The 25,370-nt window shown below is 42.6% G+C and overlaps 1 protein-coding gene across 2 annotated transcripts; it reads right to left on the bottom strand.

The window, feature by feature from the left end:
- Window positions 1-969: 969 nt before the first annotated feature.
- Window positions 970-25,324, bottom strand: xrn1 (5'-3' exoribonuclease 1). 2 transcript variants are annotated; one of them, XM_005737556.1, is made up of 41 exons: window positions 25,066-25,324; window positions 23,830-24,062; window positions 23,225-23,322; window positions 22,250-22,359; window positions 22,041-22,151; window positions 21,873-21,958; window positions 21,700-21,787; window positions 21,402-21,570; window positions 19,560-19,627; window positions 19,293-19,430; window positions 19,023-19,195; window positions 17,999-18,088; window positions 17,521-17,677; window positions 17,255-17,374; window positions 16,980-17,149; window positions 16,740-16,857; window positions 16,422-16,517; window positions 16,086-16,189; window positions 15,818-15,952; window positions 15,501-15,663; window positions 15,037-15,150; window positions 13,196-13,294; window positions 12,987-13,102; window positions 12,719-12,865; window positions 12,511-12,600; window positions 11,789-11,924; window positions 11,619-11,675; window positions 9,041-9,173; window positions 8,865-8,934; window positions 7,853-8,048; window positions 7,613-7,696; window positions 7,425-7,508; window positions 6,969-7,013; window positions 6,731-6,811; window positions 6,477-6,614; window positions 6,250-6,385; window positions 6,007-6,170; window positions 5,785-5,898; window positions 5,583-5,679; window positions 4,566-4,747; window positions 970-4,034 (listed from the first exon to the last, which is right to left on the bottom strand). In XM_005737556.1, exons 1-41 carry the CDS (start codon window positions 25,138-25,140, stop codon window positions 3,705-3,707), a joined length of 5,115 nt encoding a protein of 1,704 aa, XP_005737613.1. In that variant the 5' UTR covers window positions 25,141-25,324; the 3' UTR covers window positions 970-3,704. The 2 variants fall into 2 exon arrangements, with proteins under 2 accessions (XP_005737613.1, XP_005737612.1); XM_005737555.1 differs by having other exon boundaries at window positions 7,607-7,696.
- Between the last annotated feature and the right edge of the window lie 46 nt (window positions 25,325-25,370).

The raw sequence follows: 25,370 nt of genomic DNA on the forward strand, positions 1-25,370 counted from the left end.
CTCTTCCCTGTTACCTTTAAAGTTACAGTTAGTTGTAAAACAATGCAAATTACTAAATCGACACATCACTTTTTTGACTCCTGATTTATTGCAAAGTTTTGATATTATTTAAATGTTAAAAAAATAATGTTTACAAAAATATTTTTTATACACAAGCAGTAGAAGAAAGTCAATGCGGTTTTATTTATATAGCCACAAATCACAACAACAGTTACATCAGAGCACTTTATATTGGAAGGTAAAGACGGGACAATATTAGAGAAAACCCTATATCAGACAAACCCCTATGAGCAAGCAGTTGGCAAGAGTGGGAAGGAAAAACTTCCTTTTAACAGGAGGCAGGGTGGCACATACCTCTTCATATGAAAATCCCCTATATGTAAACAGAGTCAACAAAATAGTCAAAAACATGATGGGGGTGTCAAGACATCGCCGGTCTCTCTGATCCTTTTGCCTTGATAGAGATCACGCAGAGATGTTTCAAAGTTTCACACAATCCTTTTATTACCCATTTCCTGGCAGCAGAGGGGCAGTTGCCCCCCTGTAGATGTGCCCCTGGTCAACACATAACAGTCTCAAGTTATTACTCATTAAGAAGGTCCTGGACAATCTCCCCATCTTAAACTTAGAATCACATTTACAAAATGAGACCGAGTCCTTACTGTGGGTCACACCTGAGGGCTTCTGTAGGACTGAGTCAAAGCCTTCTTTGCAACTACAGGTACCACCCTGGTGGCCATTAAGAAAAAAGCAAGTTTCAGGCATTGCCTTCTTTCAATTTAACGAAAAAATAAAATCAAAAAGGAAAAAGCCACCGCCACAGCCATGTCGTAACAAAAGATTCATTTTATTAAATGGTTATGTACAAGACATTCCTGAATCAAAACAGCAAGTCCATAACGTTTCATCTTCTGTTACCTTTACATCTTCTCGTAATCTGAGTCCCTCCCCTCCCCCCCCACCCCACAAAAAACAACAACAAAGGACAAAAAGAAACAAACAAACAAACAAACAAACAGGTGTGCTTCAATTTCCAAAAAGAGTTTTAACCCCCCCTTATTGCACCAGACCCTTACACACTTCAGTCCCAAGGTGGCTATGAGGGTGTCAAAACAAGGACCGGTTGAATACAAAACATGGTCTGGGTAAGTACAATTTAATTTGTCTCTACAGCGGCTTTACCACAAACATTACTGAAGCGATAGTCGAAAAAAAAAAAAAATCAAGATCGTCTATAAAAAGGATGTCCGTAAAATCCATAGTTCAAAAAAGAAAAACCTTTTTAAAAATGGTGAGATTATTTATGTGTGACTATGTAGTGATGCGTGGAAGTGGCTAACTCAGCTGAGAATTTATATCAGATTTAGAAAAGCACCGACCAGGAGCTGAGCTATGTTTCCAAAAGCATCTTAGACACGTGGTTCACTCCACGGACGAGTATGTTTCCTATTATAACTCTACTGCTGTCTTATATTTGGGCTGTGCTGACAGATATAAAGCCGCTCTGAAATGAGACTATATCAGGTCGGACACCTGATCAGGATTCTGAAGCTTAGCTGTCATCAGCTGTGTGAGGCCTGTGCTCTACACAGTTAATAGCAAGCTCCTACAATAATAACACGACTATCACAGTGAAATAAACCTTGAAACAATCACTACAATGTGGGTCGAACAGATATTTGATGAAGACATCGATAAATTTCAAGAGATTCCATATTCACAAGGTGTAAAATTAACACTGTGCACAGATAATTATTAAAGTTGGATAAAAAGGCGACTGTAAACCAAAGAATTTCAATAGTAACTGGCACAGAAATTAGCAGGCTCCTTATTATAAACAAGAGATACAGCCCTAATCAAACATCTTCAGTAGATCACTCCAAAAAATTTAATTTCGACTCAAAAAGAAATCAGGTTAAGATCTTTTTTTTAAAACCTGGATAAAATCCACCCATAATAAGCATAAGATGCTTTTGGAAACTCTTGACTGTAGCAGTGTGAACGTTCCTGCAGGTCCGGCAGAGCCGAAGAGAAGAATCAGACCATTTTCCAACAGCAAAAAGGAACCTCTCTGTAGGTGTGTGAAACCATCTGTGCTGGTGTTAAACAGCTCTGCAGTGGCAAGTGTGTGTGTGTGTGTGTGTGTGTGTGTGTGTGTGTGTGTGTGTTCGAATAATTTGGGATTTCCTCATAGTTCTGCATTTGTGCAGGTGGTGTGAATTTAGTCGTCTTGTTTCTAGGTGCTGTTAACAAAGCATGAAAAGTCTTTAAGAAAAGGAAAAAGAAAAAAAACGATGAGCCTGAAGTAAATAAAAGGCGGTGTGTGAGCAACGATGACCAAACCCCAGAAACAATAAAACATCACCCTTCCAAACAGGATAGAGCTGCTCTACGATGGCATGAATGGCTGTAGCAACAATAGAAGGCCCCGATTTCTGCATAAACTTGTTTAAAAATGTGATGTATGCAATGGGGGCTTCTACCACAGCTACATGTCCCTGAGAACAAGGTCCACGTCACATGTTATTGGGACCTGCACACCATGCTAACAGAGGAGGGTTGAACCTGCTGCACTCAGACGTCTTTTTTCAGTCCATGAAGTCTCATCCAGCAACACCTGGAGTCTGAAAACCTCTCAGCTGGGAAGGAAGACTGAGACCGTCAGGAGTCCAACTCTACAGGCTGTTCACTGTTAATGCCTCCTCAAGGAAATATGAAATGCTCTCAGTGATGCATGTTTTTAGAGTTATGTCAAAGGTCCTCTTGGTCAAAAAAAAAAAAAAAAAAAAGGAAAAGAAAGAAAGAAATCATTCCCTTTTTAAGGCAGCGTCTCACTTCAGCACGAGGTTTTCTTAACCACTCAAAATGAAATGTAGTCACAAGACTGCTTCCAAATCTGCTCCTGTGGAGACACTAATGTTCTCTGCTCGAGCAGGTGAACAAAGCTGACGGTCTATTACTATTGGGGGTTCGTGTGTATGACTTTAGGCATTTCTTTTTGTCTAACATAACACTGTAGTCACCACAATCACTGCTGAGAGCAACATCCAACAAAAGCAACAAACACAAGTAGTTAGAAAAGGCCCCCAGAAGATGTGTCAGGGAGCTGACGGTTGCTCGGGGAAAGTGTGTATTCTGCAGCCTCTTGGTGAGTGGTTGCTGACAGTTGCCAGAGTGAAATTGGCTGCAAACAGGCATAGAGATCACCGGCAGGCTGCTGTGACTTTCCCCGAGCTAACCAGCATGTAGGCCTGCATGACTGAGGTTCAAGACAGGTGGACACAGAGCTGTAACGTGGATAAAACCAGTTAATTTTAGTATAATAAATGATCATGAAAATCAGAACCTCGCTTGTGGTCTGTAGTCTGAGGGGTCGCTTTGGAATGTTTTGTGGCCTCAGCACTGACTGGGCGAGTACAAAGTTAGTGCTAAAAAAAAAAGACGAGCTGTAATAAACCTCCTTTAGTGGGGAACTACGATAATGTGGCACAGACCTCAACTCCTGAGGAGGAGTCTGCAAGTTGAGCAGTGAAGCACATTTCCATGTTTCATTGCTGAAAAATAAAAAGGCTCGTCTGAAGCTGCTCTCGGCTCCGTAATGACTTTCACATCGATGAGAGTTTGATCAGGAATGCTGAGTCAGCCATTCACACACACACACACACACACACACACACACACACACACACACACACACACACACCTCATGATTCTGAGACTTGAGCTGCCTCAAAGTTGACTGCTAGCTTCCTTTGCCGTCTCTTGGAGGCAGAGCTGGGGGTGTGGCCTGTTGCTGGCATGGTTTGCCTAGGTGGTGTATGCAGTGCCGTCGTCGTGGAGTCACCAGAGGAGAGGTCGCAGTTAACAGCTTGTTGGTGGATTTTAACGCTCTGTGGTTCAGTCTGACCTTGCAATTGGCCAGTTGGCTGGTTCTGGGGTTTCTGTGCTTGGTTCTTAGCAACAGTTTGGGCAGCACTGTAAAACTCTCGAGTTTCCTGGTTCCTTTTATTTGCCGACACTCGTTTCTTAGTCACCTGACGAGGTGAAAGATAAACAGAAAGCTGAGTTACCAACCTGGCCTACGTCTGCACAGGAAAAGATAAATGGGAACGCTGTATTAACCTTTTTCCATTAGCACCTCCTGTGGTCGGCTCGACACAGTTTTCAGGGTTTTCTGTTAGTTGGTAGTATCTGGTACCTGGTACTACCAACATAGACTGCATGCCACCAACTGGCTACTCATTGGCGTCAATGAGTCGTGAGGGCACTTCCTTCACAAATATGAAATCTGTAACTTTTGAAAGCCTGCAACGGGAGAAATGGCTACAGAGAAACAACACTGTGGTCCCGAGTCTGACGAAAAGCCACAAATCGAGCAGCAGGTACAACATCGCCTAGACGCCCACCTTTGTTGTATCATCCGTGTTGCATACAAATGGCGTTACAGGACGCTCCGCCATGTTGCTATAATGACCCTAAGCACACTAGGTGATACTCAATTGTAATGGTAAAACAAGTCGAACCGATCCAAGTAGGTCCTTATGGAAAAAGGGCTTATGTGTTACCTGTAAGGGGATGAACTGGTTGTGTGAGCCAATGGGCAGTGTCGTTGCAGGCTGGGGGCGCGCAGCCCCAGGGAAAGTCCCCGGTGGGCCGTAGAATGGCTGGTTTTGGTGGTGCTGAGGAGGCACCGTCATTCCCCAGAGAGGAGCAGGACCGTAACCCTGTGGGGGCAACAGCACACCACCTGGAAAACAAGAGCATACTCCTAAGATTAAAAAAAAGATCATTTTTAAGGCTTAAAAAATTTGCTATGAATGCTGCTACTATTAATTCATCCCCTGACACAAGGGTTCACCACACTGAGGAGCTCTGCATAGGGCGATAATCAAAATCTCATATCCGATATAAGACATTTATCGTCCCGACAACGATATAAAAATTCTGTGAATCTCGGGCAACTTGACGTGTTTCCAGCTGGGCGTCGTGTACCTGGAGTCGAGTGCTACATAAGTTGAAACAGCCGCAGCTTTTTTTGTGAGTATTTATGACATGGCATGCTGCGAGAAAAAGCCTGTTCTGAGGTTTATTTTTGAGCACCTGACGGCTCTTTTTGGCCTCTCGTCCGTAAACAGTCTGCGTACTCTTTCACGTGTTTCAGTTTACTTTGAAAAATCTCAACAGGATCTTCAGCTTTATTGTGAAATGTTTATGTGGAAAATAAACAAGCGGACGGCAGAGCCACGCGATGGCTTTACCATCGTCGTTGCTAAGGACTACGCATTAAACCAGGCGCTAGTCCCTCCGTGGTGTGGTTACATTAGATATAAGAGAAAGAGAGAACTTTAAGAAATTCCACAGTGACCATCAAAACGATGAAAAAATATTGCCGTAAACAGTTTATTTTGCGACACCATGAAACAAACGACAGACATATATGTCGTTATATCGAACAGCCCTAGCTCTCTATGTTTAATCTGGCAGAATTTTACACCAGGTGACCTCGACCCACTACACTATGGAACACCTTAAACTGATGTTTCTAAATTCATTGATGAAACCTTAAAGAAAGACAGACTCACCTTGTTGGTTGAAGACAGCTCCCATGTGGGGAGGTCGTATCTGACCCACTCCTGTGTACAGAGGAGGTGGGAGGGGGAAGCCTGACCCGAGTGAGTTCTACAGATGCACAGAGGGTCAGCAACACATTTAATGTTTATCTCATTGGTTACAAAGTTCAGCCTCTCACACTTGTGAATCAAATATCTGCGTTTGTGTGTATACCAGTCTCTGAAGTGCAAAGAAAGCAGCTTTCTCCTTGGCATCGTGTTCTGACTGGCACTGTGGGCCATGAACCATCAACCCGTTGGACAGTTTCACCTGACACAGCACTAGACCCTGCGTCGGTGTTAATGGAAATGATTCAGAGTGGGGCACTTGCGAAAGTGGGAAACGCAGAGTAGAAAAAAGTGTGACGTAACAGAAACAGAAAATAGAGCGTGTTACCTGTCTGTTGCGCATGAAGCTGAAGTCAGGTGGCGCCATACCTAAAGCCCCACAGATGCAGGCCAGCTCTGACACCTTACTGCCCAGCAGGGTGTTGGCAGAGGCAGCAGGTGCCGGAGAAGGCGACACAGGCGCGTCGCCGTGTGGGACGTTTATTTTTGCAGCTGGAGGGAGAAAGTAATGATCATAAGGAGGAGAACACAGGGAAGAAATTTGCCTGGGATTTAGAAATCACTAAGCTACCGAGTTTCTTTGACGATCGTCTCCTGTTCTGCTGCTGGCCAGCAGGGGGGGTGCTGTTTGACGTCTCTTGAGCAGATTGACTTCCTGTTCCAGTGCTGTCAATTTTAAGCATCTCCTTCAGCACCAGGGTTCCCTTCTATAGCGACAAACCACACACGATCATTTATGCTAAGTGGTTCTTCTAAAACTCAGAGGTTCCTCTTATTTTGGCTTCACCGCATATTTACCATGGCAAAAGACTGTGGGGATAATGGGCCATCTGGCTGGCTGTCACCTCCTTGTGGAGGGGCAGGAGGGGGTGGGGTTTGCTGGTTACCCTTGGAGATTTTTAGATTGGCAATGAGGTCCTCAAATTGTGTTTCAGCCTGAGTAAGAAAAAGTAAAGAAACTGTAAATCATCGTCTTGTTCAGGGTACGAGATTCTGACCAGAGAAAAACCAAAAACAGGCAGAAGTCAAAAGAAGGATTTGTGTTTCTGCACCTTGTTGGCTGTATTGTGTGAGGGAATAAAGGAGCTGACATCTTCATTTTTCTTCAACAGTCTGATGCCAGCAGGTGGGGTCTGTGAACGATACATCATCAATTCTAATCCAGTCCACGCAAATACAACACAGAGCAATTCATGCAAACGCACGAAAACCAAAAATAAAAACTGATGAATTTAACATGATAAACTTAACCAATCGTGCACAACAGAAACAGCTGATGTGTCGACTCACAGATTTGCTGGCGGGTTGGTTCTTCCCCTGCTGGGAATGTCCTTCCTAGAATCCCAAACACTTTTTTAAAACTATTGTTTTAAAAGCGCAATTCAAGAATTAGTAGTGAAATAAGGAACATCACCAGAGCACTCTTTGTATTCTGGTTAAATTCCTATATAAAAACAAAGTTCCTAAGTGCCTATGTCACTTCACTGTTAAATCCTGAAGCAATCACATCAGCATTCATGGAGGAATGTCTGTATCACATCTATAAGGTTCAGTCTGGTTTGCGAAACCATGTGGTTATTTATTTGAAACCATTACAAGTTCACTTGAACTAAAATAAGGACAATACAGTAAATATTTCTCAGCATTACTAGGTTTTCCTTAAAATTCCTGCTGGACTCCTAGGACAGTGAGAGAGAAGTTTTAGAGGAATCTAAAAAGCTGGTGTCTGTTTCACTGAAAACTTACATTGTTGTGCCAGTGAGCAGGAGGCTTGTTAGGAGGCCCTGTGTTCTGCAGAGACTGCCATACATTACTGTACTCCTCTTTGTTCTGGATGGAGAGAACGACATATGTAGAAACAAGTCATGTTGCACACATTGTTGAGAGACTGTAACAGTTAGGCCAAATGGAGCAAAACCTGCTCTTACCCTGACCTGGTGCTTTTGGATGGGACCTTTTGAGGGAGAGCTCCTGTTGCCCTGTGAGGCAGCCTTTGCCACACCATGTTTGTTGTTATGCTACAAATAAAAAGCAGTTGGAACAGTGAAAGAGGAGAAAGAGGAGAAAGAGGAGGGATTTAGGTGAAACTGTGGAAGTTCCAAATCATTTCCACTATTCCAAACTGGGGAATAATTTGTACATGAATCTACTGTGAGCATATTCCACCCTCCTACCTGTGTGGGGATAAAAGGTGAACGAGGAGAGTGGTTCAGGCCTGCCAGCTGCCGGTATGAGCTGAGGTTGCCGCCAGTGGCAGGCTGCGGTTTGACGATGGCGGTGAGTTTGTGGCCAGTGTGATCAACCCGGGCTCCGTGGGAAAGGTTGATCAGGGCGCAGGGAGGGAGGCGGTAACAACGAGAAGACGTACACCTGAGGAAGCACATGAAGAGGCAAAGCAGCTGTGACCGTCTGCTGTAAAGAGGAACACCTTTACTCCAACAGTATCCTGGTATGGACATCGTGTGTGTTCTGTTACAGCCTGACTGTATGATTTTGTCTTTATCCTCTTCTCGTGCTTTATGTAACCGTTTTGTAAAAGACTGCGCACTCTGCAGCTTTTTCTGTCTGCTGTAAAGAAACTGAACACTGAAGTTGACGGTATGACGTAGTAATTCAGTCAAAGAAGAAAAAGTCTTGTCAATTATTGTCAAAGTAACAGCAGGTTTTAATGAAGTTTAGTTAGCCATCTAACACTGATCCATGAGCAGTTCGTTTCAGGGTGACTGTGATGGCAGCGTATAAGACAAGCGAACACTTTTATCCATTCAGAGCTGCTTTGGAGGAGGACAGACTGATGTGATCTGGCCGCTGCCTGTGACATGCTCACACGTGTGTTTGTGTGCAGTGAACAAACTACTTGGGGAATCTGCTTGAACAACCATCTGGAATGTTTGCTTAACAAATCTGCTTTAAACAACTGTTGGGAACCATTAACAGATGATTACTCCTGCCATCCAGGTGAGCGTTCATGTGCAACCTATGACTAATAAAAAACAACAACTAACATTAACAACAGGCAGCAAAGACCTCTCTGCTCTGCCCACTGCAGCTCAGTGGGTAATGGATTAAAGTGTGTGAGCTGGCAGCAAAATCAAATGCCCTCCCATTTCATGTTTGTAAATTGGGAATTGTTTAGAACTGACCATTCCCAACACTAATTACATACAGCAGCACACTCATGGTTACCTGATGTTGAGACCTCCAGCAAATTCTTCATCAAACAGCACTTCATAGAGAACCTCTGCCTCGCGCTCCGCTAAAGAAACAGACACAGATATACTGTTAATCACGCTCTTGTGTGTTACCCTTGATATGTGCAGACTTTGCATATGAGGACAATGACGGCTGACGGGTGTCCTCACCTCCTTTAATGCCAATGATTGTCCCTCTGAGTCCCAGCGGGACGGTGAAGCTCTCCCTGATGTTGATGACTCTGTCAAACAGACGATATTCCGCGTCTGGGTCTGGAACTACACCCTGCTGCTGCTCCAAGGGCTGCACACATATTTTTATTAATGTTATCAACTAATCTGCCATTGATCGTTTAAATTAACTGATTAGGAAAAAAAAAATTAAAAAGAGAGAGAGAGACTGTGTGGCAAACATCCTTAAAATGCCAGGGGTTCAAAAGTAACAGGACATTTGGCTGCTGGCTGTTTCATTTCAAATATTAGTTCACAAACAATCAGGGTGCATTGAGAATGCACACTCACGCATATAACCATAAACCATACAGGATGAGTCTGAAATTTGACCTGCAACCCCGGTCATGATTGCGTGGAGCACAGCACACCCAGCATCATCTCTGTGGCCACTGCACATTTGTAATTCATCACTGAACATCAGTTTCATCCAATCAGCCAAAGTCCACAGTTGCTTCTCTTAAGCCCACTGCAACAGGCTTTTCTTCCAAACACAAGAAATGAGGCTGTTCCAGATCACGGTCACTGCTACAGTTTTCTTGTGTTGCACATGCACCTTTGGTCTGATCCGTCCTGACTTCAGTGTTGCAGTCTGATGACAGACGCAGGACATCCCAACCCACTCCCTTGCTCTCTCTTTTGCTGCCCAGCCTTTGGGCTTAATCTCTTCTTTTGTTAATAAACAACATTTATCAGAGGTTAAACGGGTGACTTGTGTCGCAGCCTTACAAGCCAGCTGTAGCCTGTTTCCCAATGCTTCATCATAAACACTTGTTTGTGCCATTTTCTAAATTCAAATTCAATTCGTCACATACAGTCATACACAGTACGATGTGCAGTGAAATGCTTACACAACTGTTGATCTTATGTGCTGCACAATAATGTTTAACATTTAGTATTTACTGTCATATTCCCATATATCATTGTGATGTTGTTTATTCTATTACTCTTGTTCTCTTCTGCTTGCTCTCTTTTTTCTTTCTCAGCAGGTGATCCAGGTGATTGATATATGCATTTTTTTTCTCTGCCCGTTCTGTTGGTTTTTGTCTTTTGCCCTTCTCCCCCGTCCCTCTTCTCAGCTGTTTCTCTTTCCCTTTCTTTCTCCCCTTCTTTCCTCCAGTCAAGTCTGTCCCGTATTCAGTAAGTGAAAATAAAATAAACAATAAAAGGTGAATCAAATGGACCATTACGGCAAGGCTGGGATGGTCAGTTTGGTAAAGTAAATCCGTTGGGTATCTTTCTTTGCCTTTAGACAACAATTCTGATGCAAAAGAGCCAAACGGGACAGGCAAAAAAAAAAAAAAAAAAAAGAAATGCTTACACAACTGCTCGTGACCTAAAAAAAAAAAAAGACTATGAATAGGAGAGGAAATAAATATGAAAATTAAAATGAAGGGTAAATTTAACTAGGAAAGAATAAAACAAAATATAAAAATTAAAGTTAAAATAAAATAACTACAACAAAATACACAATATAGAAAATATATAAGAATATATGAAGAAATATAGAACAATAACAGCAGCTGTACGAGTAATAAATGGTAATGAAGAAATGTCCAGGGTTGTGCAATCCACATATTTAAGTGACTTGTGATAAAGTGATTTGATTAGATGACCACGCAGTGCAGTGGCCACTAGTGTAAACAATGTCCAGAAAGTCCAGTGTGTGTGTAAGAACCATATGTGTGGGTCAGGACTGTGTGGTGGTGTGATTGAGAGACCGTATCGCCTGTGGGAAGAAGCTCCTCCTCAGTCTCTCTGTGTTGGTCTTCAGGGAGCGGAATCGCTTTCCTGACCTCAGCAGAGAGAACAGTCTGTTGTTGGGATGGCTGAGGTCCTTCACGATCTTCCTGGCCTTGGTCCAGCACCGCCTGCTGTAGATTGAGTGCAGGTCAGGGAGCTCGGTGCGGATGGTGCGCTCAGCTGACCGCACAACCCTCTGTAGAGCTCGTCTGTCCTGCATGGTGCTGTTCCCGAACCAGGTTATGATGTTTCCCGTCAGGATGCTCTCTATGGTTCCTGAGCACCTTGGAGGGCAGTCAGAAGTCTCTCAAGCGTCTGAGGTGGTAGAGACGCTGTCGGGCCTTTTTCACCACGGTGTTGATGTGACAGGACCACGACAGGTCCTGTCCATTTCTTTTTGTTATGCGTTTTCTTTTTCCAGGGCATGAGGCCTTGAATTTTCTGATGTTGGTCATCATCTTGGTCCACAGCATGTTTTCCTTTCATAACCTTCCCATCTGGTTTGTACTTGTTCTGAGTCAGCTGTGTGTAAAATGTTAAGCAACTATGTTGGATTCCTCCTTGAAGCAGCTGCATAATCCTTTTTATTGCTACACAGGAATTTCCAAAAAATATTACATGTGATTGTTGTTTGATATTAAACTGCTTTAAATCATCTGAACTTTGGCTGACAGGTCTTTATGGGGTTACCAGTCCTACGGGGTTTTTTATAACACAACCACAGCCCCTTTCTTTACAGGCACGATGTTGATACGTGCATGCCAAAGGTACTCACCCTGAAGAGGAGGTGAGGCTTGACTGTGACGCGGACTTTCTTGGTGCTCTTCTTCACCTAAGTCGGCGAGAGCGAGGCAGGAATGGAGAAGGTACAGAGGGAGAGGCGTGTGAATGGAAATGCAGTGAATACACAAAGAACTTCTGACTTCTGAAGTCTGTAGCTGTCACCTTGGTCTTCTCCACTGCTTCCTCGATCCTCTCCACGATTGCAACATCCAGCACTTGGAGGTCACAGGATGCCCTGCTGATGGAGCTGACTGGGTGACTTTTTAACCATGAAGTGATTTCTGCTACCTTCTCTGCCCTGTTGGGTTAAAAAAAAAAAAAAAGTCATTTAGTCATTCATTTATTTAATCTTCAACCTTCAGACATTGGTGCGAGAACAAGATGACAACCCCTGGCTCTAAACTCCTTGTCATCACCGGCAGGTGAAGCTTTATGCTGAGAACTTTTACCCTTACTAACCAAAGGTGATCCAGCTGACAAATGAGACACCAAGTGAGAACATATCAGGCAGGATGGTGCTTTAAAGCATCCCCCCCCTTTTTTTTTTTTACTCTCATGGATATCAAAAGATAAAGATGGACTTCATAGCTTATTCAGTGTGAATTTAAACTAGAAATGTATTTTGAAAGAGGACAATTTCACACAGACCTCTCTAAGTGCTTCTTTATGTAGCTAGAGATGTCGCCACCTGATGGCCACAAGAATGAATACAGCTTTTAGACACCTCAGCACCAGCTACACTTTTAAGACCTGTAAGCTACGTCCATCTTTTATATACATCTATGATCCCTAAACAAGTTTTTTCCCAGCAGGATGGAGTGAACGCAACCTTGGCAGGGGACTAAGTAAGGCCAGGGCCCACATGGCTGAAGCGTCCGTTTTACCCATTCTGGTCTTCTCCAGGCCAAATGTCATCTTCATAGAAAACATCATCGTGACTGTTTCTGGCCACGTTGTTGAACACCTCTGAAAATCTACAAAGAAACACAACAGCACCATCATTTGTAAAAGCTTCATTCAATTCATAGGATAACCGAACATTAATACATAAGTTAAAGAACAGCGGTTTTCAAAACGACTCATTTGTTTTACCTGTCCAGGTATTCAGCCAGCAGCTCCTCCACAGCAGCAGAGTAGAGCCACTCTTTTTCAGTTCTCTTGGTGTATCCGGGAACTTCCTCGTTCTTCTTGTTGAACTTGAGGTTCAGGCCAACGTTAGCTCTTTGCTCCCCACAGGGACTGGACACAGTGAAGAAGACTGAAAGCTTAGACAAGGACTGTACCTGAATACGTGACGTGATGCCAACAACAGCTCAACTCACTGCAGATATCCTTGTGGCATTTCTACATAAACACTCACTTCTTCTTAGAGCCTCTACCAATGAAGATGCTTCCAGAGAAGCGGGAGACGAGGTAACCGGTGATGCCGAGACGAGAGGCCAGAACGTATCCAGGACTGTATTTCACGCTGTATTTCTACACGACACACAAAAACGTATAAGGTGAGGGGAGAAAACTCGCAAAACTAAACGTACATATCCACAGAACGACTCCACCAGCTCGTCTTACGTGTTGGTTCTGGATTAAGGGCTCCAGCTGTGGCTCATGTGGCACACTGAAGACCACTCGAATCCGCCCATCTTTGATGACATCTTGGGAATCTTGCACCTGAAAATTTATATTAATATGAATATGGAGATGTGGAGCATTAATCAGATAGACTTTTTAAAAAATGGCTGGATTTCTATACCTGCCATGGTAATTAAGAGACGGTGTGTTTCAGGTCAATTTACAGAGTAACATGAAAGTAAAGTAATGAGTAGTGTAAGAAATTACTTTCTCCTGGGAGAAATTACCGTAATTGTCGGGCTATAAGCCGCTACTTTTTGCACCACCTTTGAACCCTGCAGCTTTTAGTCAGGTGCGGCTTTTCTATGGATTGTCCGTGATTGTTGTCATATCGTAAGAGGATTTGTTTTGTTTGCTCCGCTGTTGTACGGCACTACGTTGCCTGGCGGAAGGGCATGTGATCAGACACACAGTATCGGGGTTCAAGAGTGGTATGTTGGTCACGTGTCCATCCACCAGGCAACGTAGTGCCGTACGAAGTAGCGCGAAAAACAAACTTCAAAGTAGCGCTACGCGTTCAGCGGGAGGCGTGGATGATGAGCGGCGATAAACTTGCGAAAAGCAAGTTATGCTCAACTCCACCGGTGGATTCTGACGGCGTGGAAAAGTGTGAAACATCCACGATCACCAACAGATTTCAAAGGGCTGGACTGCTGCATGATGGAGAGGAGGACACCGCCACGGCCCTTCTGAGGGTGTTCGACTCTGACAACGAGGATTTCTTTGGTTTTGTAAGTGACAACGAAAGAAAGGAGCTGAGAGTGGATGACGAAGCCACCCTGAGCCTGTTCGTATCCGACACTGGAGAAGAGGACTTTGGTGGTTTCAGTGCGCAGGAAGAAGAGAAAGATGGTGAATGACTGACTTTTCTTCTTGTTAAAGCCGTGTCGCTGCACCTGAGCCTGAAAGGTAGTCCGGATCTATTGTTCTGGTGTGCTGTAGGTTACTGTTATGTACTACATGTGCAAATATGTACCCATAACTTGTTTTTCAAAATATTAATAAAAGGGGTGTGTCTCCAAACAGCCATCTCTTTCCTAACAATTCGCTTTGTGCATATTCTCTTACATATGATGAGTCAACATTGAAACACCTGCGGCTTTTAGTCAGGTGCGGCTAATGTATGTACAAAACAGGATTTTCCCTGATTTTAGCTTGTGCGGCTAATATTCAGGTGCGCTTTGTAGTCCGGGAAATACGGTAAGTAACATAATGCATTACCTGTAAGAAAAGGGTTCTGTGTATAATGAGTAATGGCCCCGACACTGATCTCAGCAAAGAGGGGAAATACCTCCAACATGCACAAACATTTGACCCACAGGTCATGAATGCAATGCCTTTGATATGCTGCTTAGTGATGCTGGTGAGTCTCCAAGCTCAGTCAATGAGAATCGATATGAGAACCAATAATGGAATCACTAAGTTCTTATCAATGTTATGTTCATATTGTTTTGCATTACATCATTAAGCTTAAAACAGAAGGTGTTTTTCACAGATCTGTTCTAAACTATATAAATAAGCCTCTTAATTTTTTTGTCTTTTTCCCCTCAGAGTATCGAAAAAATGATTGTGGAAATCAAACTTATCTGACAGTCGCCGATGATATTAATGCACAGGTGACAGCTCGGGGCACAGTGTTTTGTTTCTTCACTTATATTGAATGTGACAGTGTGAAAACACGGACATTATACTCGGATTCTTGGTTTAAATTAATAAAAAGAGTAACTTGGGTAACGAGGGAGTAATCCACAGACTAAGAGAGCAAACAGTGGATAACATACCTCTCCCATGGCACCGTAGTACGGGTTTCCCACCATGAAGACGGTTGTTGTTGGAGGAAAGAGCTCATCTAAGCTCTTGAAGCAGGCCAGAGATGAGCAGAAGGCTTTGATATCCTGAGACCATGAAGATAAGGAAGAAGTGTCTTTAAAATAATATCTATAAACACTTAAAAAAGGAAAAAAAAGGTGATAAAATCAAACCCATGTGCAGTAAACCTAAATTTGCCTAAAACTACTCTGACAATAACCAGAAAGAAACTGAAAGCATGTGTTGGGTTTATTTCAGGGTTTAGTTTCATTAATATGGCTGCACTCCTCAGCTTAAGCAGGTTTTCTTCTATTTTCCTGCAGCATGAAGACCCTGCTGAGAAACACCACAGCCTCAGTGACATATACACTGCTCTAAGAGTCTTTCACCCATTATTCTCAGTTTTCTTCTCGCTATCATGTTTGTGTGCAGGTACCTTAACAACCGCCTGGTAGGCAAAGGGGAGGACCTGTTTGGCCCACTGTTTCTCCAGTTCCACCACACCATTGGCTTTGGGAACGTATTTTCTTCCAGTCAGCAGTTGGCCGTATAAAACCACCTCCGTCTCATTTATCACGATGCCTTTCCTCTTCAAATAACTACGAGAAAGAAAAGCATAAATAACTAAAGAAGCCAAAGAATATGATGGTTCTGGCAAAGAACAGAAGGATTGTGTCAATAATATGAAAGAGTAGAAATGACTGAAGATGCATACAAACTCAAACACTTGCATTATTTTGCTGAGTTTCTTACTATTCAGTGAGTCCTTGGACATCCTTAATCCAGTCCTTCTGCTCCTTGTCAGACAGACAGGTGACTTTGGCGGGAGGAGGAGTGCTCGGCCTGTCATACACTCTTTGGACACCCGGTGGTTCCTCAAGATAAAATCTTCAGAACAAGTTGCAAAAATTCACTTGTAAAGTCACTAAAGTCTCAATATAATATTTTCAGATTTTTCAGTTTCAGATTTTTCTACACATCTACCAGAAAAGTCAGCAGTCATAGCAAAGCCAGCTCTTACTTCGTTTCTCCGTCTGACACTGCAATGATGCGAGCTTCCTCTAGATGAGGCCAGTTGACAAACACAGACTTTCCCAGAACTTGTGCAGCAACATCATCACATGTCTGAAGATAATGACAAGAAAGAAGGAGAGAGGCAGAGACACAGAGGATAAGGAGACTGCCAATGTTCCTAGAATAAGACCAAGAGGTGACTGGGTGTAAAAAGTATTTTATGCAGTTCTTTTAATTGTATAGACAGTGATTCCAAGACTTCCAAGGGACAATTGATCATTTCTAAATAATAAAATGTTGAAGCTTTATTAAACTAGATCTAAAAACATAAACAAAAGCTCACCGTTTCCCCTTCCTGGTTGGGGAGGATATCCAGCAACATGTTCTCCCCTCTGCTACTCTGCTGGAACACGACCACCCCGCCTTTCTTCTTGTAAAACTGAAACGACAGTGAAGGAGCCAGAGCATGAGAGTTTGAGAAAGGGAGATCATCTTATAAAGACTGCTGAATTTACTCAACTTGCTATACTTCTTTTTTCTTCTTCTTAAAGTGGCAGAATTAATTTCAGATTCATACGTTGGTTGTGAGTTAAGACGTATTTAACCAGGTTCGCTCCAACTTTGAACAGTTTAGTAGTAGTTCACTTATGCACATGCCCACCTTGTGTTTGATGTGTTGTAAGGTGGGAAAGCCACAGAAGTACAGAGCTGAGCGGTCAACGGGCTTGCTGACGTGATCTAATGAAACTTGCCAAGCATCCATGGGGATGTGCGCTGTCCTGTGATGATCAACCGCAAAAGGCAATCAGCCACAGACAAATATGACTGTTGAATTTCACCTCAGTAGGACCAAACGCATGAGTTGTTTTCAGAAGCAATGAGGATCGTTAAATGCATCTACCTGACGTGGCAGTGGACGATGTCGGGGAACAGTTGAGGCAGGGGGGAGGCGTAGGCGAAGTCCATTTCCCTGTCGTACGAGTAGACGGCACACTCTGTGTGGCAGTTCCTGGCCTTCTCTTCTTTTGTCAGCTTCCTGTTGCAGGCCTCCATGGCTGCTAATAAGCACCTCTGTTCGATACACACACAACATAAAGTTACACACACTTACAAGTTGTCAAATTTGATTTCGACAACAGACCTGTGGCATTTCTTCATTTCGAATTGTGTGTTTACCTCATCTATGAATGGAATGAGCACCACAGCCTCCCACTCCTGCTGCTTGCCATTCAGGTCAGTTTTAAAGTCAAGAGGGTAGTACTCAATAATAGCTGAACTTTCACTAGTCATCAGATGCTGAAACATAACAAAATACAGTATTACGATCCCCTGTATACTTCCTGTGCTAATGTTAAAACAATTTCTATATTAAATTATATCTTTATTTCTTAGAGTACATCTTGTGCATTTTATAGGAGTGAACTTGGATTTGCATTTGTTACCCTGTAACACTCGGGCAGCAGTTCCATGCTGGCAGCAGGCAGGACTGCCAACAGCTGCTGGAAGGGCATGAAGGGCTGTCCATGCTCAAAGGTCAGCTTTAACCCAGATACATTCCTGATGTCTGACAGGTAGGGAGCGTAGTGGTAGGGGTAGTACCTGCAGAGATAACACATAATACTCAACGACTGCTTTAAAAATGGAGCGCCTTCAATATAGAGGTTTAAAGAAGGAAATCATTTGCTTATTGTTCTTCTCCCCAAAGCAAATCAATCAATCCACTTTTTCTGTGAAATAACTTTTATTAGACAGTAAAGGTTCAGAAACCCTCATTAAAGCCTGCTGTGTAGAAATATGTCGAAATTTGAGCCTCTCTTTCAATCCTCCCACATTTCTGTGAGACTGTTAATGAGCTGAATTCTCCAATAACAGAAAGAGAAAGATCAGGGAGTAAATTACACAGAAGAAAGAAGCACTCACCAGCTCCAGGACTGAACTCCATGGTAATAGTAGTGGAGAATCCACTGGATACCTTCCACATAACACTTGGCTTGGTTGGCTAGAAACTCACTGCAAATGGAAGAGTGAAAACATAGTTACAAAGTGCAAGCTGCTGTGATGAAGGGCACTGTTAACATTTAGCCAAGTCACTTCCCTACCAATGGGATCATTTAAAAAAGGAAACTAGTAAAAGGGCATCACACTGCTGGGAAACAGCAACACACACGCACACAGACAGACACACAAGCATGTCTATTCTAACTGCTGATAAGGGAGAAAAACAGATTTTGTCAGTCTTAATAGTTTTAGCCTTTAAAAGGTAGGTAAAGGCTGCTGTATAACATCTTCAAGTGCACCTATTATGATGTTGATTTTTCGGTCATAGATGAGCATTGTTCCGATGGTGGACGCCTGAACCCTGTGAGCCAAAAGCTCCAAGTCCAAGAACAATGTTTACCCTTTAATATTTGGTGGACCTGTTTCCAGCAGTTATGATCACTACATTATTTGTGGTTAAACTAAATGATCTGCTGCAGCTTTGTGTGTGTTCATCTTTAAGTCAAGAGCACAGTGTTTCGCTATACTCGGATGTTGATTCATTACATAAGTGATGTGACTAACACACAATGTGTTTATGAATACATTTCATTCCACCCGGCCTGTTGCCACTTGGTCTTGCTGCACCTAGAGCAAAACACAATAGCAGGTGCACGTAGAGACACCAATACAACCTTGTGCCAAGCCCTACTCCTTTGCATGATAAACAGAGCCTGTTATCTTTGTTCCCAACCTGCTGACCAATCATTTATCTGCGTTATTGAACACTGGTCATTCTAACTTCACTCTGTCTCAGCCAGTCACTGAACGAAGATACAACAAACAAAGAGGTGAAGTGAAACTAAGAGTTAAAACAATGAAAAGTGTCAAACTTCTGTCCCAAACATTTTTAGCTTTCTTCTTCCCATAATTTGCTTTTTGTATGCGTTTGTATAAGTTCACTCACTCAGACACCACGTCCACGCCGATCTTGCTCATGTAGTATGTGCGTTTGTACTGTCTGAACTCTGTTTCAAAGATATCATCCTCCTCCTCTTCATCATCTGCTGCCGCTGCTGCTTTTTCCTCTCCGGTGACTTTCTCTGATGTAGTCAGGGAAGCCAGACAGAGAGCAGAATCCTACAGATATTTTTTTTAAAAGTCAATCACTGGAAAGAAACAGACATGAAAACAATGCTGAAAGACACAATGCATATTTCCAGTGCTGCGTCCCTACCTCGTTCTTTCTGGCGTCTTTGCTGGCAGCTTCCTTCTCAGCTGCCAGTCCAGCAGCTTCATTCAGATATTTGTTACCAACTTTGCTTTCAAACCACTTCAAATCCACAAAGACCTCATTAAAATGTTCCCGGTCAAACTGGCAAGACATGGGGGAAAAAAAAGTACATTTTGGCAGAATACATTTGTTTCATAGCAAACGACATCAATCAGTATACGGGACTTGATCTTAAAATGAATGACCCTTAAATAGAAACTAGTGTCTCACCTCAGCAAGCTTCTCCAGGTATTTCTCAAAGTTTCTGAGGTTTAAGTGACCGTTCTCATTCAGATAACCTAAAACAAACACGGGGACATTATTTTATATACGTGATTGACAATAAACAAGTGGGACATGAATGTTTTTCTATATTGTACTGGTTGACAATTCTAAACTATCTGGGCCAGCTGGACAAGCACAGCACATGGAACAAACAAAAAAACTGCAGATTTTGTGTATGAGAGGCTTTCAAATTCTGAATAAATGCTCAAAAAATACATCCCTGCTGCATCAGTTCTTTTTCTGGGGGGGGACTTTGTCACATGATAAAGTTGGAGCCGCCAGAACCAGGCTCAGGGTAATTCTGCCAGCTTCACGTTTAAAAGGTTTCTTCCTGTTCAAAGGGAGTTTTTGCTTCCCACTTGGTCATAGGGGGTCAGCTGATTGTTGGGCTTTTCTCTGTATAATTGTTGGGTCTTTAGCTTACAGTATAAAGTGCACCTTGAGTCAAATGTGGTGCAATAGGCAAGGCAAGTTTATTTATATAGCACAATTCAACAGCAAGGTGATTCAAAGTGATTTAAAAATCAGTAGTTAAAATATAAGTTTTGAAATTTAAGCTTAAAAGTGTGGATTTGGTGCTTTATTCAAATGCAGCTGAGAACAGGTTCAACCTGGGTTTAAATAAACCGAGTGTTTCAGCTGATCTGAGGCTTTCTGGGAGTTTGTTCCAGATATAAGGAGCATAAAAGCTGAATGCAGCTTCTCCGTGTCTGGTTCTGACTCTGGGAACTGATAAAAGACCGGATCCAGATGACCTGAGGGATCTGGAAGGTTCATACTGGGTCAGGAGGTCATTGATGTATTTTGGTCCTAAACCATTCAGAGCTTTATAGACCAGCATCAGAACTTTAAAGTCTATCCTCTGACGGACAGGCAGCCAGTGTAAAGACCTCAGAGCTGGACTGATGTGGTCCACTCTTTTGGTCTTAGTGAGGACTCGAGCAGCAGAGTTCTGAATGAGCTGTAGTTGTCTGACTGATTTTTTAGGTAGACCTGTAAAGATGCTGTTACAGTAATCAAGCCTACTAAAGATGAATGCGTGGACTAGTTTTTCCAGGTCCTGTTGAGACATCAGATCTTTTATCCTTGAAATATTCTTGAGGTGATAGTAAGCTGACTTTGTTATTGTCTTAATGTGTTTTTCTAAGTTTAGGTCTGCATCCATCACTACACCCAAACTTCTCGCCTGGTTTGTGGTTTTTAGGTTTATAGATTGAAGTTCTCTGGTGACCTGTAATCGTTTTTCTTTGGCACCAAAGACTATTACTACTACTACTATTGTTTAGCTGGAGAAAATTGTGGCACAACATTCAATTAAATTATAGAGATACAATTTAATTGAACTCAATAGAATATACATGAATACAGCATGGTGGCTTTCTTTTTTTTTGCATTTCTGCTGTATTTCATCTTTTTTGCTGAGTGTGTTCAAAAATAAATAAATATTTTTCATGCTTTTGAAATCCAAATTTGTTTAGACTACAGTTTGTTACAGGGGACAAAGCGAAGTCCTAAAGAGTAACCCACTAAAAGGATACAGTGTATGCATCTGTCTCACCAATAGATGATTTCGTCAAATGTTGCAACACAACAAGAATGAAGAAACCTCACTGCACATGTTGCAATCCACTATAATTATTATGGAATCAAATAAGCCTAAGCTAAACACTTTAAAACATTTAAAACTGAAATGTTTGGTTCCAACAGAAATGACACTGAAAACCAAACTGAAAGAAGAAACTAAAACTAAAAACTGAGGAAAAACACAAGATACGAGTCTGGTCTTACCCCCCAGGCTTGGTAGTACACTCATGTACGTCTTGTACAGCAACGGTAGAGCGTCATGATTGATGTGAAGGTTGGGGAGGTGAGGGATGAAATCGTTTCCTACCAGGAAACCCATTAGAATCCAGTCATCTATTACTCGCTCCAGGTCATAATCGGAACCCATCTTATTCTGAAAAAAGAGGCACAAACATTTAGACGTCATACAATACAATTTAAAAAGCATATATTAAAAATGTATCATAATATGAAATCTCGCCTGGCATTTAAAAGCTGCCCACTTTAGGCACGCTTGTCTCACCTTGAGCTCAGAGAACTCGTAGTCGATATACTCTCTCATCAGAGACAAGTGAAGCAAGTGAAAAGTGGTCTCCTCTGGAGCTGTTATCCTGAAATGGAACAAAAGAGCAGGGTTCACAAAACAATGCAGCAAAACAAAGAGACAAAATAGACTGAAGAGAAGAAGAGAAGAACCTCTTCTGGGATTTCTTCCCTCCAAAGCGGACTTCCTCCCTGAGCAGAGCGAAGTTTGGCTCGTGGCTGGTCAAACCCAACATAATCTACAACACAGAGTGAAGGACAGACTGAACCTTCAGGCACTGATTTGAGCAAAATGTTCATCAACGACCTGTTTAAACGTACCAGGTCAGCATCCAGGCCGTACAGGCAGTGTCGCGTGTTGGGGTCATGATTGGGCTTGGTGTTCTCTGACCGAATAAACTCCATGATTTTGTGTTCCCCCTCCCCTGGTGTCTGTAAAGAGAAGAAACACAAACTTAATACATTCATTACTGACTCAGAAACAGTACAACAGTACATACAACAGTTACACATACACCACTCACACCCACCTCGTGACCGGACAAGTACACTTTGACATTCTCCCATAGCTTGTCATTGGAGAGCTTGTTGTGGACGAAATACTTGAGCTGTTCCTGAAGTCGCGCCATGAACTCAGTGCCTGGAAGAAGCATTTGAGATTAAAAGAACGGCTAACATTTTCAGAGACCTGTTCTCTGTATATCTCTTAAGGATCCAAGAAGAACTGAGCAACCCAAGTGTTTTCAGCTGCTCAGTTCTGCTTTCCCAAGGGGTCGCTACACCAGACAGATCTGCATATTTAATTTGACAGACTTTGAAACAGGACCCTTACAGTTAATCCAGGCTCAAGACTAACAGAAGAGGTACATAGGCTGGGTTTTGTCCTGCTTGGGTTGAAATGGGAAATCTGTCTTATATAACGCCTGATTTAAGCTTCTGCAGGGAATCTTCATAGAACCTACAAAGTAGGCTACGTAAGTTGCCAGTGTAGTTGTCGGTATGCCGTTCCACACATTTATACCCGTCCTGGTTCGTCATGTGTTAAACACAGTGTGGTAGTATCCTGATGTTTTAAACGCAGTGCCAATCGATAGAAACAAATAAGATTCTGTTTTCTCCCTCCTGGGTCTCCACTCTTTGCTTCTGGCACTTCTCTCTTTTTATCCTGGGATAAATATATTTGTCCCACAAGGTTTTCCACTTCTTTGTACATTCCCTCACATCCACTCCTTGGGAAAATATTACATCTCTGCGATGACCTATTCGCTAATGATTCTAGGTAAATACCAACGATGCGCTTTGGCTAAAATGTCAATGTTGAAAAACGAGTCACTGGATGTTTACATCTGACATGCAAACATGTTTTTAATAAAAATATCACATACAGTACACATATAAAAAACACAGGGACACAAAAATCAATTCAGGTGCTAAACTGTATCAGGTGGTTCTGATCTGTGTCTGTGTGCTGAGCATCTTTGCATGAAGCTTTAGATCTTCCTTACCAGGAGTGATGCAGTTGGAGTCGAAGCGAGCCTCTGTGGGAAGCACCTCTCCTTTATCCAAAGCTTTTTTTATCTTTTCCTCTGCTTCTTTGGCGGACCTAGACACACAAGCACACACCCACACACAAGCACACACCCACACACAAGCACACACCCACAAGTAGATATAAAAGAGAGACGGTCAAATTCAAAGTCTCAGGCTGTGTCTCTGCCTGCAGGCTGTGTTTCCCCTCCTGTCTGTAACACTGAAGCACGAAATGTTGGATTTTAGCTCAAGCCTGTTTGCTGCTCATTCTTCCTTATAAGGTAACTCACATAGGGCTCAGGTTTACAGCTGCAGCCTCAGAAACATCACATAATTATACCCAACATCTCTGAATATATCTGAGAACAGACATGACACTTTAATCAGATAACTTAGAGAGAACGTGGCATTATTTATAGTTTGGATTCAACATCAGGGTACAGGCATGCTAATAAAATTCCATCTCTTTATTTGGTCAGTTCAAGAAAAGCTACTCCCAATATCCTAAATTTAGTGATTCTCAACAAGTATTATGATAGGATTAGCATTTATTCATTTAGATTTATTCATCCATCACAACCTGAATCTACGTCCTCTCTGCTGGTTCATCTTCGCCCTTGGCGCCACACCATCCACCGCCATGAAGAAAACCTTGCGAGGCTTGATGATCCTGAAGAGCACCTCCAGGTAATGGAAGATGTCTGCAAAAATCTTTTCCTCAGAAATGCGAAAGTGGACATCCTCATCGTTTGGGTGAGAACACTGGTGGATGATGCCGTTCATGTCCAGATAGAAGTTGTCAAACTCTGGAATCTGACAAAGACAAACTGATCACATACCTAGTATTCAGGAACATGACTTATCTGTAAACGCTCACAATGACGAGATCTTTCAGGTGTGGCAGATGTTTTTAGGAGGCTGATGAGTTAAAGGAGGGTATATTTGACAGTCATAAAAACAAGATAGTAAGCTCCTTTCACCTGACACATTAAAAACAGTCTCATGAGTATGCCATCCACCTTTCATAACATCAGACCTTTATGTTTTGTTCCGTTTTATTTACACCGGTACCGACATGAAACATAATTCCCATATTTACTGTTACCAATTTTCTGCTAAACGTGGTTATTTACTGCTTTAATACAAATGCAAAGCTGTCTGAGGTAAGGAGGGTGACACTGAACAATGTGCGCTGATGAAACTACTGCTGGGGGAGTGAAATAGCGGCTTCCTTTCTGCTCAGAGTGTAGAAAGTGGTTCAAGTCCCCCCGCAGTTACTCAAGTAGCCTAAACTCTCACGTTATTCGAGCTGTGGCCAACAGGCTGAGCTCATACTTCTGACATTTCAAACAAGTTCATTGTAAAGCGCAGTTACTGTTAACCAGCTGGTAACAATAACTACCCGAGCCCCTATAGATCTCTAGTTATCATAAAAATCAGTTAGTTAGCCAACTGCAAGAGCTTATTGTTGTTTAGAATGTTCCTGACCAACAAAGGCCAAAATTACCCAGTGGTAACTCATTAACATTTTATTTGTTTAGTGCGAATAAGCGCACAATGGAGACCAAAATAGCATATTAGTGATGGAATTTGGTTAATAACGTCATGCCTATCCTGTGTTTAACAAAAGGATGAAGTGAAGAATGTGTGCTAAAAGCAGAGTTGTCCATTCGCCAGAAAACCATTGGTAAGCTACGTGGAATTTTAGTTCCGCGGCCCGCTATAGCTCTCTGATAGCGAACAGCTAGCTACGCTAGCACTGTGGCTACCAATGACAGCGGTCTGTGAAGCTAACCAGTCACCGCTGTTTTCCTACCTGATGTTCCTTGACAACTTCACTGAGACAAGGGTAGCGTTCCGAAATCCAGCGGTAAAATTTTGGCACTCCCATCTTCACCACAAACCTCTTCAGCCTCTAGGTCAAAACAGTAAACAGCAAAAACTGGATGGAGGTGTTCGCCTATGTGAGGAACTACAATGTAGCTAGGGTTTAACCTGGTTACATGAGAACTTGCTTTAGACTCAGGTTTTGTTTCCAACGGCTGCTGAGTAGCTGGTTGTCCGTTGTCCGCCGGAAAAATCGTTCCGCCGCTTCTCGAGAAAACATTTGTTCCGTTTTTT

This window comes from Pundamilia nyererei, unplaced genomic scaffold (assembly GCF_000239375.1).
Source record: "Pundamilia nyererei isolate P.nyererei 1_Seehausen unplaced genomic scaffold, PunNye1.0 scaffold00077, whole genome shotgun sequence".
NCBI lineage: Eukaryota > Metazoa > Chordata > Actinopteri > Cichliformes > Cichlidae > Pundamilia > Pundamilia nyererei.